At 35.8% G+C, this 16281-nt stretch overlaps 1 protein-coding gene across 2 annotated transcripts in view; it reads left to right on the top strand.

Moving 5' to 3' along the window:
• The first annotated feature begins 5344 nt into the window (after nucleotides 1-5344).
• The window catches only part of LOC143249195 (uncharacterized), a 32905-nt gene continuing 21968 nt past the window's right edge, over nucleotides 5345-16281 (top strand). Inside the window, exons 1-2 of one of the 2 annotated variants that reach the window (XM_076498665.1) lie at nucleotides 5345-5718; nucleotides 6420-11237. In XM_076498665.1, the coding sequence (XP_076354780.1) occupies nucleotides 6504-11237 (4734 nt within the window). In that variant the 5' untranslated portion in view covers nucleotides 5345-5718; nucleotides 6420-6503. Of the gene's footprint in view, nucleotides 5727-6419; nucleotides 11238-16281 lie in introns of both variants that reach the window. The other variant, XM_076498672.1, reaches the window with a different exon arrangement.

Raw genomic sequence — 16281 nt, 5'->3', positions numbered from 1 at the left:
ACAGGAACAAAGGATGAAGGGATAAAACTGAAGAACTGGAACAAGTCAAACATAAAAGAGAATAAAACCCACAGAAGCACGAAGAAATGTCTCAGATAAAATGTAGAAGTAGGAAAAGAAGAAGAAATATTAAAAATAGGGAACTTTCTAGTGAAATAGAAGATAATGGGCTCAATTTCCAAGTTGGTCAGAAAGTTACCAGTGACAGAGAATCGGGAAAATGGAAGAAACAAGTAATTAATTCTGGGTAAAAATAGTCATTAATAAAGAGAAACGACATTTGGGCAAGAGAAAGGAACTACGACAGAAAGGTGTTTGTTTTTGTTTTCCTTACAGTTTCGGGCTATCTACTGAGTCCAGCGACGGGAATCGAAACCCTGATTTTAGCGTTGTAAATCTGTAGACTTACCGCTGTTCTAGCGGGGAACACGAGAGAAAGTAAACAGCAGCAATCCTAATGAGAAGGAAAAGAGAAATAAACCCAACAATTGTGAATGATAAAGTGAGAATCGAAAATAAAGAGCATGAGCAAAATAGAAGGAGCATACCTAAGAATGAAATCTAGTAAGAGAAAGAAAGATGAAGGTTATTTAACAATGGCAGATTACTACCAAAATTGGAATAATTGGGATTGGAGAAATCTTTCTTCCTACTTCCTTGGCTCGTGTTTGCTAACTTTTAAAAGTAGAGTTTTTAGGCACTCATTGTCATCAGCAAAACACTTTCCCAGACCAAAGGACTGATGAGCATCCGGGCATATTCTTCAGGTCTCCCTTATGCATTTTCTCCAAACCTCTTGTCGAGTGGCGCACAGAAACCATTGCCATTTACTAATCCTTGTAGGACTATGGAGAATTCTCATTAATTAAGACCTGAACACTGGGGCTAAAACCAAGGGTCTTATTATAGTGAGTAGGTGAGCTGTGGAGACAATGAGAGTGTAGTGTGGGTCACCCTACATATATATCTAGGATACATCACACATCACAAAGTACATATGGACAAATAACACAATTCATTCAATACCTATATCTCACAAGTCCTCCTGCAGCCAATGTCTCTTCAGTAAAGTTGAAATAAGCATTCTATTATCAGTTCCTTCTATAGCACAAACATACCTGTAGCTGAAAAGGGGCTTACAGAGACTGGTGGTCAAATAGAGGTGTATATATGTGTCCATGCTAAAAAAAAATTCATACAGTGCCCTCCTTTCATGGCTAGCATGAGACCCCATATTTACTGATGGTAGAGAAAGTGAACACAGAATGTACAGGATTAGTGAGCCTCAACCTCACTAATTCTATTAGCTGTTTATCATTTTGTCTTCTCAGACAGCCATGTATCAATTCCATTTATCCAGACAACACCAATCTGGCTTATTTCTCTGTCTTCTTTCCCATGTGGGTAAAGAATATATCCTGGATGAGACGTGATGTTCCAATCAACACCCCATGACTGTATTCCCAATGGAATCCCTGCCACTAAGTGTGTAGGTAAACTTTGCACTTGTCCATCCACCATCTCAACATTGGATTTCTAGCTAAACTATGTAAAGAGATGAGGATTCGTTTTGGAAATTAATATTTTCCTTGCCCAGAAATGTATTTCAAATAGACACTCACCTCTTCATACAGTACCACCCACTCTCTCCACTTTTGATGCATTTTTAGTAGCCACATCAATGAGTGAATATTTACAAGCACAAATGCACTCAGATGAAGATAGAAGTTGTAATTTAAATGCAACAATACATTTTTAAGAATAGAACTATTAATACCACTACTATAAATAAAATAATAAAACACTATGAAGTTGCATTAATTGTTTACATTAACTTGTCTTGTGTGTCCCGTATTTCCAATTTACATGACTGGGCTTTTTTTTTATAATTTAGCATTGTGTCATATTGACAATGCTTTTTTTAATACACACTGTCACCACCAAAGGCGTCAAATGTTTTTTTTTCGTTTTTTGCAATTTATTTGTGTTTACTTTAAACAAAGGTAAACCAAATTCCCCATGAGATATATGCAGTCCCCTGAAGTACAAACTTAAAGACATTGAATGTCAGTTTTTAATGGCGTGGGCTAGTTTCTTGTACAGTAGGTGTCTGCGAGTTCTTAATGATAAATGTCAAGAATAAATGTACAGTACACAATAAAGAGGCCCGGCATGGCCAGGTGCGTTAAGACGTTCGACTCGTAATCTGAGGATAGCGGGTTCGAATCCCCGTCACACCAAACATGCTCGTCCTATCAGGCGTGGGGGCGTGATAATGGGACGTTCAATCCCACTATTCGTTGGTAAAAGAGTAGCCCAAGAGTTGGCGGTGGGTGGTGATGACTAGCTGCCTTCCCTACATACATACAGATAATTTTCTACAAACTCTTTCTTAGCTTAATAATGACGATAATAGGTAAATTAGCTCATTCGACACTAAAATATTTAAACCTAGTCGTAACTGTACATATGTATGTTCAAGGCTGTTGCTGTTAATGACAGGAAATACATTTAATCTTGATAAGAAAATAAAATATATTAATTTACTCTTTAAATGTATACTCTGAAAAGAATAAATAAACATATGCACTGCTGTGTTTATCAACTTTTATCTCATTACAACAATCTCCATACTCAGACAGGTCTTATTGAAGGAGGCTCGAAGAGGTGATAAAGTTTCTTCATTAGCCATTCAAGTCGTTTTTAAACTTTTATCATCTCATTTGAACTCATATAACTCTGTTTGCAGAAACTAGCTGATCATACGATTTATAAAAATAGCACTGAAATAAGTATTTAAGTTAAAGGAATTATCAAATACAAATACAACTTTTTTAAAATCAGTCATCAAATCGTGATTTTAACTATAGTTAGTTAGTTATCACCATTAGATTCCATTTAGGAACATAGGGCCGCAATCGCTTGCGGATTCTTCGACACGTGTTTAAGTGTGTGTGTTTTTCGTATAGCAAAGCCACGAAGGGCTATCTGCTCAGCCCACCGAGGGGAATCAAGCCCCTGATTTTAGCATTGTAAATCCGGAGACATACCGCTGTACTAGCGGGGGGCCGTATTTAAGTGAGCAGGTTGTTAGCCCACTACACCGAGCCGTCCCTAATTTAGCAGTGTAAGACTAGAGGGAAAGCAGCTAGTCATCACCACCCACCGCCAACTCTTGGGCTACTCTTGTACCAACGAATAGTGGGATTGACCGTAACATTATAACGCCCCCACGGCTGGGAGGGCGAGCATGTTTGGCGCGATGCGGGCGCGAACCCGCCACCCTCGGATTATGATTCGCACGCCTTACGCGCTTGGCCATGCCAGGCCGATTTTAACTATAGTATATATAAACTCGTTCTATACTATCGTGTACGTATATAGTCTTATGGCAAAGCCACCGGCCCGTCATGATCAAGTGTGTTAAAGCGTTTGACTCGCAATTCGAGCGTCGCGGGTTCAAATCCCGGTCGCACCAAACATACTCGCCATTTCAGCCGTGGTGGCGTTATAATGTGACGGTCAATCCCACTATTCGTTGGTAAAAGAGTAGCCCAAGAATTGGCGGTGGGTGGTGATGACTAGCTGTCTTCACTCTAGCCTTACACTGCTAAATTAGGGACGACTAGCGCAGATTTGCGCGAAATTCAGAAACAAAACACAATAAAGATGTTTTAAAATAAGATATTAATAACAAGTCAAACATATATGGAAATATTCATTACACTATTGGTTATCACAGTTGTATCCAGATATTTAAATAGTTGTTTCTTTTGTTTTATCAAAATACACCCTTTAACAAGACAAATTATTCTCATCTATTCTGTTATTACAATACAAGAATGTAATTCTCACTTTAAAATCCTCACTATAACTGTTGATTAACACAGTTGTATCCATAGCTTTAGATAACTGTATCCTTTTAGTCAAAGTCAACACAGACGAATTCAATTAATTTAGAAAACCTTTAACAAGCCAAATTACGCTTCTGTATCTCTGCTGTCAAAATACAAGCTGTGATACTTTCACTTTAGAAATCACCCATGTATATCTAACACTGAAAATGAAAAGATCAAGCATATTGAAGCACACCATTGTTAGGTGTGAAGTAATTGCCCCATTACAATTATTTTAAGATCTAATGAAGATCAATTATTAACTGAAAGATGGAACTGAATAGTTAATGTGAGTACTATCTTTTCAAAGGAAACAGACACAACATAAATGTACGTGCCATCACTCTGCAATTCTGACTTCTACAGTATTAATTTAAAAAGTGAGCTTTAGATCTGAGAATAAGATAAAATGATTACAGTGACCTGCAAATAAGTTTTTCACTAACTGTTACTTTAAGGTACAATTAAGAATAACGTAGGTGCTTAATCTTACTTAATATTTTATAAAATTAAAAATTATAGTCTTAAATAAAATATATTGCGTTGGTTCTAACCAATAAGATTTGTTTGTTTGTTTGTTTTGGAATTTCGCACAAAGCTACTCTGCATAGTTTACTTCACACATAATTCACTTTACAGCTACTTTATTTCCCACCTACTTTATTCCACGTTATAGAAATACTGTTAAACTTACCGTTGCTTTCCTTTTTTCCCCTTTTTTTTTCACTAATTCCTCTATGCAATCTCAATGTTTGTTGATACTCCCAATAATTCTTAATAGACCACAACAGAAGTTCTCCCTTCTTCCTGCGCAGAAATAAAGACATTTGTAATTTACTTTGCACTTGAACACCCAACATAGAATTTACCATGAGAAAAACAAGGGGTTTTCAGGTATACCCCTGCAACTTTAAGGGACTGACCTTGTGCTTTATTTGCCTTTTTATCTGACAAAAAATGTGAATATTTTACATTTTAAATATAAACAAACAGTTAAAATAAATACTCAAAATAAAATATTTTAAGAATAAATATTAGTCCGAGATTGTGCAGTTAGTAACTGAACAATCATATTTTAGCTGTGGATGTGGTCCAAGAAAGATGGGGCCGTGTAATTGTTGTTTTATAACAATGTATCAACCTGAAAAGTTTGGTCAAAATTGGTCTAAAGACTGCGGAATACTTCTCGGACAAACAAAGAAACGCATAATAACTTAACAATTAATTATAGTTCATAAAAACATTAATCCACAATAGAGTGAAGAAAAATTCACCAACTCGCTTTCTGTCCTTGCATTATAATGAGTTATAATTTTTCACTCACTTCTTATAGAGAAGCTGGGTTATTAAATGTTTTAAATTTTATTCTTAAACCTAAGATTTCCTTTCCGACTTTCAGACATACCACTCTTATCAATATAATCAAAAATCGTTTTACATTTGCCTAGCAATGCAATAGGTGGCGGCTTAAGTGACATTATACCCTGCGTGATTGTTTTGTGGTAGTTTGTAATAGGTTTCTCAAAATTCGTAATCGCTGTATGTTTTACTTGTTATTGAGAACATATTAGTAATTTCAAGCACACCGAATGTTAGTGTTGAATATGTCTGTTAATTTCAATGCAGAAAAGTATCGCACTGGGTCTTTATGCTATATTTACTGCATTTATAAAGTAGTGTGGTGCCACTGTCATTCTCATTTGTAATGTAAAATAATTTCTGTTTGTGTTAAGCCTTCAGCTTCACTGATGTCATTATACAATTTAACAGTTACAAGTTGCAATTCACAGTTATAAATCGTTATATCATTCTAAAACTTTTGGTAAGTATGTAAGTTCACAGTTGTTATTACTTCCCTAAACTCTAGAACTGAGTAGAAATTAAGCTGTTTACTAATTATAATACTGAATATATTAATAGTAAAAAAACTTAGTACTTGTACAGAATTTCACCAGTATACGATAAAAAAACGTTACGCATTGTAAACATTATATTTTGTTTCTATTATATTTTCGTTATTATTACATGAGTCTTCTATGACACAAGGCTAAAAATTTCACTGTTAAAATTATCGATCAAAAAATTAATAAACAAATAATTTATGTTACAAAATTATGATGAGTTGTGTATATTAGGATCACACATACGATAATAAACAAGTATAACTATAATGACATTGTAGGTATTGTAATTAGCATTACGATCAAGAATTGTAATAACCTTGAGTTATCAACCAAACTACTACAAATGGATGCATCAGTAACATTTAATATGTTACTGGAGAAATTCTATACTAGTATCAAAAACTTAAATTAGCAGTTTTATGAGTACCTGAAGTTCAGATTTAAAATGCAAATCAACAAAATCAAATCACTGATAAAAGCATTTGAACTTTTATTTTTTCTATATATTTCTTTTTGTTTCTAGATCATGTATTTACATAATTTATATGTATAACTCGTTAAATATTCACTTTTTTTACCGCTTTTCATGTTACTTATTTTTGCTTTTATGCATTTACAGCTTATGAGTTTTATAACCTGTAAAGTCCTGAAAAACTGGCATTCCAGTGTTAGAAAGTTTTTATGATGCTGTTATAAATTTACAATGGAAAAGTACAAAAAAATTAAAAAAATTGGAGAGGGATCTTTTGGAACAGCTTTACTTGTGAAAGAGAAAGAAAGTGATGTGTTATTTGTTATTAAAGAGATAAATATTTCAAGGATGTCTCAGGATGAAAGAGATGAAGCACAAAAGGAAGTGGCAGTTTTATCTCAGATGAAGCATCCAAATATAGTGGGATATCGAGAATCCTTTGAAGAGAATGGAAACTTGTACATTGTGATGGACTATTGTGATGGAGGAGATCTTTATTCACGAATCAAGCAACAACATGGAATACCATTTCCTGAAGATGCCATTATAGATTGGTTTATTCAGATCTGCCTAGCTTTGAAGCATGTGCATGATCGTAAGATTCTGCATAGAGATATAAAGTCTCAAAATATTTTCTTAACGAAAGGAGGCCTGATAAAACTAGGGGATTTTGGAATAGCTAGGATACTAAATAGTACTGCAGAACTTGTTCGCACTTGTATCGGAACACCATATTATTTGTCCCCAGAAATTTGTGACAATAAACCATATAATAATAAGAGTGACATATGGGCATTGGGATGTGTTCTGTATGAACTCTCAACACTCAAACATGCATTTGAAGCTAAAAACATGAAAAACTTGGTCCTCAAAATAATAAGAGGATCATATCCTCCAGTTCCTCCACATTATAGCTATGACTTAAGAAATTTAATAAATCAGCTCTTCAAACGAAATCCAAGGGACCGTCCTTCAATTAATGTCATTCTAAGAAAACCATTCATTTTTAAGAGGATTAGAAAATTCCTAACAGACTTGCAGTATCAAGAAGAATTTAGTCACACTGTTATCCATAACTCTGAAAAACCAAGAATATTTCCTGCTGTTCCTACTCTTCAACCAAGGGGGGAGAGAGAAAACAAAGTTAAAATCACTGGGCCAGCAGCAAAATATGGAAATTCTATTGCACTAAAGAAGCCAAAGACTCTGCAGAAAAAGAACAGTGATTTTCAGAGTCAAAAGAATTTGGTATTTTGTAAAAAGCAAAAGAATGAGGCTAACAGTAGTGAAAATGCCAGTAAAAAGCATTTGCAGCTTTTGGAAAAACAGAAAATAGAGCGAATAAACAGAGATAGAGAAGGTTGGAAAAATCTAATTTTATATGAAAACAAAGTTAAAAAGGAAGTTTTTCCATATGTTCATAAACCAGAAGTAAATAAAGTAAAATATGAATATCAAGAACCAAACTTTAAGCAAAGTTATGCTCAATTTCATGAGTTAGTTGATAAACTACAAGGAAGTAATAAACAAGAAAAAGAAAATGTGATGAATCCTGGTTTATATCATTGGTATTCAGTAAACTGTAGTACAAGGCAGTTAGGTGGAGTACCAAAAGATAAAACAAAAATTTTGGAGCAAAATGAACTATCCAAACCTGCACAGAATTCTTTAATACAAGAGTTTCTGGCAAGAAGAAACCAAGCTCATCTTAACAAAATAAATGCAGAGAGAGATATATTAGACAAAGAAATATATTTTATTAATGAACCCCGATCTGTAGATAAGATGTTCAATAAAGAACAATATGAGAAGGAAAGAGAATATTTGTCAGGTTTAGAAGCCATTCAGCAACAAAACTATATGGAACAAAAAGAAATATATGAGCAGATGAAGGCAAGAAAGTCTGAAAATCCTACAGAATTATGTGTAACAGAAGAAAAAGAAAATCATGTTGATTCTCAAACAAGTTTAAAAAATTACACTGAAAAGTTGAGAGCTAGATTACAAACAAAACTATGTAAAGCTTATGAAGAAGAAAAAATGAAGTTAAAGAGTGGAGAGATGAAGAATTGTTTGTTTCCACATTTATTAAAAGATGATTTCATACGATCTGTATATAAAGATGCTTCACAAAGAGAAACTCCTGAAGTTATGGTAAATTTTGAAAAACAAAACTACAGTGATAGCAACATAGAATCTCTGTATGGTGGTATTTCTTCATCTAGATCAAAATGGAGCAAATTATCAGTAGTCAATGCTTTAGCAAATTTACCTTTACAAGAAACAGCATCTCAGATGGAATCTACTACTCCATCAGATGGTGTCATAATATTTAGTAGACCAGTATCAGCACCTGTCAGTGTACCCAAACTGTGCAGAAGTCAGTGGCAAAAACCATCATCCACACTTCTTAGAGCTCTTAGCGAAGCCAGTGTTTTAAGTGAAACCACTAGAAGTCCAGATACTATTAAGGAAAGCTATTTTGTTGAAATTGAAAAAGTTAAAAACTATTCTGACAAGGAAAGTGATCAAAAAGTAAATAATGAAACAGGTAAAAAATATGAAGATAATCTAGCAAAAAGTGGTAAGTTCACTTACAAAGACTTACACATAGGAAGAAGTTTTGAAGAAAATTATAAAGCAAATTTAACAAACAATATGCTCAGTGGTGAGAATTTTGGTGATAATACCTCAGAAAAAAATCAGTATGAAAATCCTTTGAAAGATGATTCTTACAATATGTACTATGCAGAAGAAGACATTCAGACAAACATGAAAAGACATGCTGTAATAAATGAGGAGGATTTACGTATAACTAGAGATGGTTATAACAGCTTACAAGTACCACAGCAAGAAACAACAGCACAAGTAGAAGATAAGAGTGAGCTTCTTTGTCAGTCTAATGTGACAAATGAAGAGAAAAGTAGATTGAGTAAAATTCAAACTAACTCATCCTTAAGTTCAGAAATACTTCAAATGGATCACAGTGAACAAGATAACATAAAGATGGTCACTGGGAGTAATTGTACAAGAGTTGTTGATGGGCATGACTTTTCAGAAAATGTTAGAAATGTAATTTCTGAAAGTTCTTATGATGATATTTCAAGAAATAGCACTAGACAAGTAACAGAAATACAGTCTAAAGTAAACCAAGTCACTGAGATTATCCCTCAGAAACAGAGAAGTCTAAGTGTACCTATGATAACTGTTTTTGATGAGTTCAGTAAACCCTTAGAAGGAACACACCAGGAAACTTGCAATAGCTTTTTCCTTCTTTCCACTTCTAAAAGTGATGTGAATTATAAGGATACATTTGAGTCATATAGCAGTGAAGAACAAGATACATATAATGCTGAAAGTGTTTCACAATCATTGGATAATGATGAGAATAATACTAATTCAGAATCCACTTTGGTTGCAAATTATGTTGTCAATTCAACTACTGATGACAATGATTTTGTAGATGATTGTGTTGGTCCTTATTTTGATATGTTACCAGAATGTCAAGTTGAAGAAACAAGTAGTTATGATAAAGAACTTGAAAATGGTAATGTAGATGAAACAATGTCTCAAGCTACTGAGCAGAGAGACAAGCAAGATATTATATTCACAAATTATCAAACAAACTTTGACCAAATTAAAGAAGTTTGTGGCAGTGAACAAGGAATAGAATATTTGGATGTTCATAGGCTAGATAAAGAACTAAAAATGAAAGAAGCAGAGTGTATGGATGGGAATGTTGGCTCAGTTTCATCATCTGTTTTACAGTTATACAAATATAACTCTGAAAATATGAGTAAGCAAGAAGATGTTGGAAGTCTGACTGAGAATTACCTGACTTGGATAAATTTTTCAAAAAATGTTATGTTACAAAAGAATGTTGATCTTAAGGTTGATGACTTAAATACTGCTGATATGGACTTGCACATTACTGCAAATGGTGCAGATGATTCCAAAGAAAGATGCTTATTTGAAATGGACAGTCAAAGTAAGTATGTTTATGATGATGGAGGCTCTTTTACTTCTGGCTTTGTAAGTGAATGTGATAAAAGTGAAGGAGATTCTAGTTGTTATACATATGATCAAGACTCCCAAGAGAAGGTACCAGAATACAGAAATCTAAGTGGAGATTTAGGTATGACTTTGGATATGTTGTCATTGTTTCCTACCAATAAAAATTTACCTTTAAAACTGAACCAGATGTTGACTGATGAAAGCTCAAATGTCATTCCACAAACTGAACAAACTTGTTTAGTTGAACCAGTTTCAAAAAATATTTTGGAAGGAAACACCATTGTAGAAAAAAATGTTTGTGAAGATAGTGTTATTCCACAAACTGAACAAACTTGTTTAGTTGAACCAGTTTCAAAAAATATTTTGGAAGGAAACACCATTGTAGAAAAAAATGTTTGTGAAGATAGTAAAATTTCTAAAACAATGGGTATTAAGGAAGATGTTGAAGGTGCTATGTCTGAAGTAGTGCCTAATGTAACAGGACTGACTAATGAACCTCTTAAAGTTCTTGTACTACAAGAAGAAAATTTTAGCTTATTTGATCAAAATAAACAAGATTATGAAGTGTTATATGATAAGTTAGATTTGGAAACAAATTCTGCAAGTTCTGTGGAATATAAAATTGCTAAGGATAAAAATATCAGTATGGGAAATTTAGGTGTTCTTGTGCATAGGACTGATGAAGATTGCTCTCAAAAGGAGAAGGAAGAGAATAGAAATATTTGTATGTGTACAGATGTGACTGAAGTTAAAGAAGCTACTATTGTACCAAGTGTTACCTTTGTAAGCAGTGTGCATCTGCCACACTTACGCAGTTCTTCACTTCCGGATCTAAGATACATTACATTGTCACAAAATGAAGTTCAGCTGGGAGATATTTCTTTAGCAGAAGAGAATTCTGAAAAGGAAAATCTTGTACAACCCAACTTTAATGCTGAAGAACTGTTTGATGTAAGTATTTTTACATGTACTTTGTACAATTACTGGTAACAGCACTTTGTCAGTATTGTAGACTTCAGAAATAATATTCTTACCTCTTCACAAAGTAGCTGCTCCTTATGTGTCTACCTGTGAAAGATTGTGCATGCCACTAGCCTTGAACAATCTTTCACCTAAGATGTGTAAAAACTTTGACAGTACATCATGTAGTTGTCATCTGACAACAGCCCTCTACCAATGGGACAATGACCCATTCTTGTTCTTATCCTTTGTACTGTCTTTGTCCTTCCAAAGTTCTGGTAATGGTACTAACACTGCTTCTGCTTTGTTTATGACCACTGGTAGTTCATTGACTATTGAAAATGTTACTACTGTAGTTCATCATGTTGTTGACTCTTTGATGCCTTTATTGTCTCATCTTCCCATTCCTGCATCTGAAGTGTTTTCCTCTTTCTGAAATTCGTTACAACGATTATGACTGATCAGCTCTTTCCACTTCTCAAATTTGCACTAGTTACATTTTTATTACCTATCCTCATATCTGAAGTCCTACATCATGATCTTGATAGTTTCTCTGAGGGTTTAAGATGTTTTTTTTTAATACTTTGGTCAGGGTTTTGTCTTTTGCCTTGTTACTGCATTTTTCATTCATCTGAGACGTGATGCTCTTCTCTCTTATGTTTGTATTTCCGTACTTACCTCTTTCTGGCTTTTTTTATTCACCCTGAAGTTTTCAGAGATGTTCCTAAAGCTTTGGAGACTTGGATCAAGACTGTCTTCCTCTAGTCTTCCTTTTCCTTGGTTTCCTATCCCTCAGTTTTGTGAGTCCACTCCTATATCTAGACCCCATAAACCCTCCATCTTTCTCTCTCTATTTCTTGCATGACCTGCCAGCAACTTCCTTTCTTTTTACCCAGTTGGGTAAGGCCCTCTAGGGGCACATCTAATCCAAAGGTCCATAAAGGATCATTTAAGTTGAAACACATGACTTTTTTTCTTCACTTGATAATTCTTTTTCTTCCGTCCTCTTGTGATTTTCTTCCTTCTTATCATCCAAAGCATCTTCTGCATCACAAGGCCACAATATTGGATCTTTTGGACATACAGGTTAAAAGGTTCATTTTCCTATTTTCCAGCATTTTATTCTTGCATTTTTATTATCACTAAAAAAGACTGGGGACTAGCATCCCATCACAAACATTTCTTCTCTCAACCACCATAAATTCAAGATGGAGACATTTCATCATCTCCATTGGTTATTTTCCCCTGATTATGTATCATCAAGATCAATGTCTCAGATATCCTATCTTCATGTTATTTCCTTCATTTTATTCACCAAGACCAGGTATACCAGTCTCAATCTCTTCTCTTTGGCATCATTTTAGCTCCTTATATTTTCAGCTGAGTCATGGGAGTGTTTGCTTTCCATGTCCACAATCTTGGGCTTTATTTTTATTATTACTTGGATGGCAGGCTCCTCCTCACTTTTTTTCAGAGACCTTTTTCATGACTGTGTCATTTCTTCTCTGAAAGAGGTTTTGTTAGTTTGGCTGATCAAGTTTTTCGAATTATTTCTGACTATGACTCAGTACTTGGTCTGTTTTGGAATTTAAGTTCTCAAATAAGTCAGACTTAACCTTTCCTAATTCATCTCAGAACATGGACTATCTAGTCACCTTGACTCTTTCTTCACCCATACTTTCTTGTATGAGTAGTTCTATCTCTTTTGGGAATTCTCTGGTGTGGAATATCTTGTCCCTCTGTGCTGGACTTTCCTGAGACTTATTCAGTGGATTTTGATTTACCAATGGAATGTCTCTTGAGACATTGTCACCTCTTTTCAAGGACCTGTCTTGTTGGCTCAATTTTTCCATCATTGCAGCCAGCATCCTACTGTTGCATCCCTGGTATGGATTTCTATCACTTCGTTGATGAATCTCTTATAGGATGGGGTGAATTTTTGTACAATTCCATCGTCTCTTGGATTTTCTCTTGTGAAGATTTTTTTTATTTCCTATCTTGGCTAGTGGATTAATTGGTTATCAGCTACTCCAACATTTTCCATGTCAGTCATCACAGTGGGACTCACTCCATGGATATTTGCTTTAGCATATTGGACTTTTATGTTTTCAGCCCATTCACATCAGTTTTGTCTGACAGCATGTCATGTCACAAGTATTTTGATCTTGGAGGTAGAACTCTCTCAACTATGCAATTCTTTCTATGGAGTATTCACTGCATTATCAGGTATTTCATTAGATTTATTCCCAGTTGGGCATTTTAGTAATTGGTGCTTTAACCACTATTAATACCAAATTCCCTCTCTTCTGGCCCATGATATTACACCCAACAGCTCTTGCAGTGGATGTTATCAGCAAAGACTGTTCTAATCTGTTTCTATATGTTTATCCTCCTCTTTGCTGCCTTCTCCCTTGTGACATACATTGCAGACAGGTATCAGATGAAGTCTGCCACTTTCTTGCACATTCTTAACACTTTTTGCTAGATCCTATTTGTAGTGCCTTTATTGCTGGCTTGGTTCTGGTTTCTTCTTCACTAACTGACATCCAGGAAACTTCATCTGTTGTGGTCATTCCTGCTTTATCCTTATGTCTTTCTTTCATCTTGAAGTGTCATTCTTTCATCTTCATTTGTGGACTTTAGTCCCTTACTTGCCATTCAGGTTTCTCTGACTGCACACCCCATCCATTATCCCATTTGTTTTGACCTTTTGCTCTCTGTGTAACAATGAGAATGTGTTTTGTCCACTGATCCATCCGTTGCTCTCTACCATCAAATTGTCTTACTATATTTTGCCTTTCAATCTTCCTTACCTGATTGTTTGACCAAGAATTGTGGGCTATTTGGCACTCTTGTTGACTACCTTCCTTTTTTTTTTTTTTTTCTGTCTTTAATTCCCCTGTTCTTTTCACTATATTCTAGTCTTCCCTAATGCATTATTCATCTCTTGTGGTTCCTTTGCCTGACTAGAATCTTGTATTTTAAAAAACAGCTGATATGGGTATTAAAACTTTGATTGAAATAAAGTACAGAACAATGTTTTGACCTTCTTAAATCATCTTCAGATTAACAAAGAGTTTGCAACTGACTGTTGCTGGCATGTCTCTGATAACCTGAATATGATCTAAGAAGGTCGAAATGTCATTCTATACTTCATTTTAATTAAAGTTTTAATACCCATACCATTTGTCTTTACATTTTTACTCCTCGGTGTGGATTCCTGTACGTGGTGAGGGGACCTCCCAGGGAAGGTTCTGTTCTATCTGGTTACCTTCTCTGGGATCTAAACATCCACCCATGTGTTTGCCGTGCGTGGCGACCCATGAAGGGGAGGAGAGGATCCTGGTAGTTGAGGGGTCCAACCCTAACACACCACTTTGGCCTCGAATTCCTGGAGTCAACCAAGTACCAGTGTTGGAAGTTCTCAACGGGTGTTGTGGACATTGTGCCTGATGCTGGTGTTTGGGTATAGTGCTCACGAAACCCTGGCCTTGCTGCATTGTCCTTGCATGACTTTCTAGTGCATCCCCTTGTAGGGCTCCATGGTGGGTGGGGTCAGTAGGTACCAAACTTTTTTCTTTTTCCTATGGATCCTCCAAAAAATTTAAATAAAATTGTAAAAAAACAGTCAGTGGGTAAGCGACCACCTCTTGAATACTCAGAACAGCAATCTTCAACATCAGTAACACACGTACCTCATTTCCTTATATTACATTCTCTTTCGGAAAAACTTTTAGGGCAAATGTCCCCTTTTTTTATTCAAAAGGGACTAGAGGGACTTGCTGGCTCTCCAAAGTCAGTAAAGAAATTTCGATCTGGTGACATATTGGTTGAAACATCTACATCCCAACACAGTGAACTCCTCTTGAATTCAAAGGCAGTTGAGGATATACCTATTGAGGTTACACCCCATGCTACCTTGAATTCTTCATGAGGAGTTATTGTTGAAAGGGATTTGAAGAACGTTCCCGAATCAGAGATTCTCGCTGGTCTCTCCACTCAAGGAGTTTCTGCAGTGAGGCATCTCCACTCGCAAAGATGGAGTTACACTGCCAACAAATACCCTCGTTTTAACATTTACTTCACCACGTGCGCCTGCCACCATCAAGGCAGGTTATCTCATTTGCAGGGTTCGGCCATACATACCAAACCCTCTTCGATGTTTCCAATGTCAGAGATCTTGTCACTCAAAGACATCTTGTCGTGGTTCCCTGACATGTGCTCGTTGTGGAGGCAAGGACCACGATGCCTATGACTGTGACATGAACCCACATTGCATAAACTGCAATGGTTCTCACCCCTCTTACTTTCATTCTTGCCCAAAATGGTTGGAGGAAAAAGAGGTGCAGCGTTTGAAAACGACACTTAACATTAGTTATCCTGAGGCTCGGAAATTGCTGTCCACAACTCCATCTCGGACATATGCTGCTGCACTTCATTCCACAAGTACAGTGGGAGTGCAGACAGATCTCTCTGTGCCTCCAAGAGAATCGTTTTCAAAACAAATGAAAAGCCTTTTGACCTCCGTGGTTAAAAAGGTTGATGAATCGACTTCCACACCCATCTCTGTTCCTCCCATACCTTCCAACAAACCTCAAGATCCACGTCCTTCAGTTTCAAATACAGGCATTTCTTCTGATACATCTTTTTCTCCCACCACAAGAGACAAAACAATTATTCGTTCATGTCCTCAGTCACTGTATTCCCCTTCCAATAACAAAAACCTGCCCACCCGACCCAGAGCAGGATCCATGGAGGTTGATAGACCTCCTCCGACTAAAGACAGTAAAGAAAAAAGACGTGGTCGTAAACCGAAGGGTTCTCCAGCCACTTCACCTACCCGTTCTTAAAAATGGCCACCTTGATACAATGGAACTGTCGAGGTTTATGTTCTAATCTGGATGATATCAAAACGCTGATTGCTTCCTACCATCCTGTTTGTCTTTCTTTACAAGAAAAACTGTCTCCATTCGGCAGTTTTCTCTGTACAGAAATGACAGGTTGTGTGATGGTCGAGTACATGGAGGGGTGGCAC

This window comes from Tachypleus tridentatus, chromosome 1 (assembly GCF_004210375.1).
Source record: "Tachypleus tridentatus isolate NWPU-2018 chromosome 1, ASM421037v1, whole genome shotgun sequence".
Lineage (NCBI taxonomy): Eukaryota > Metazoa > Arthropoda > Merostomata > Xiphosura > Limulidae > Tachypleus > Tachypleus tridentatus.
Note: the sequence above shows the minus strand (reverse complement) of the source record. Positions and strands in the feature narration are given on the sequence as shown.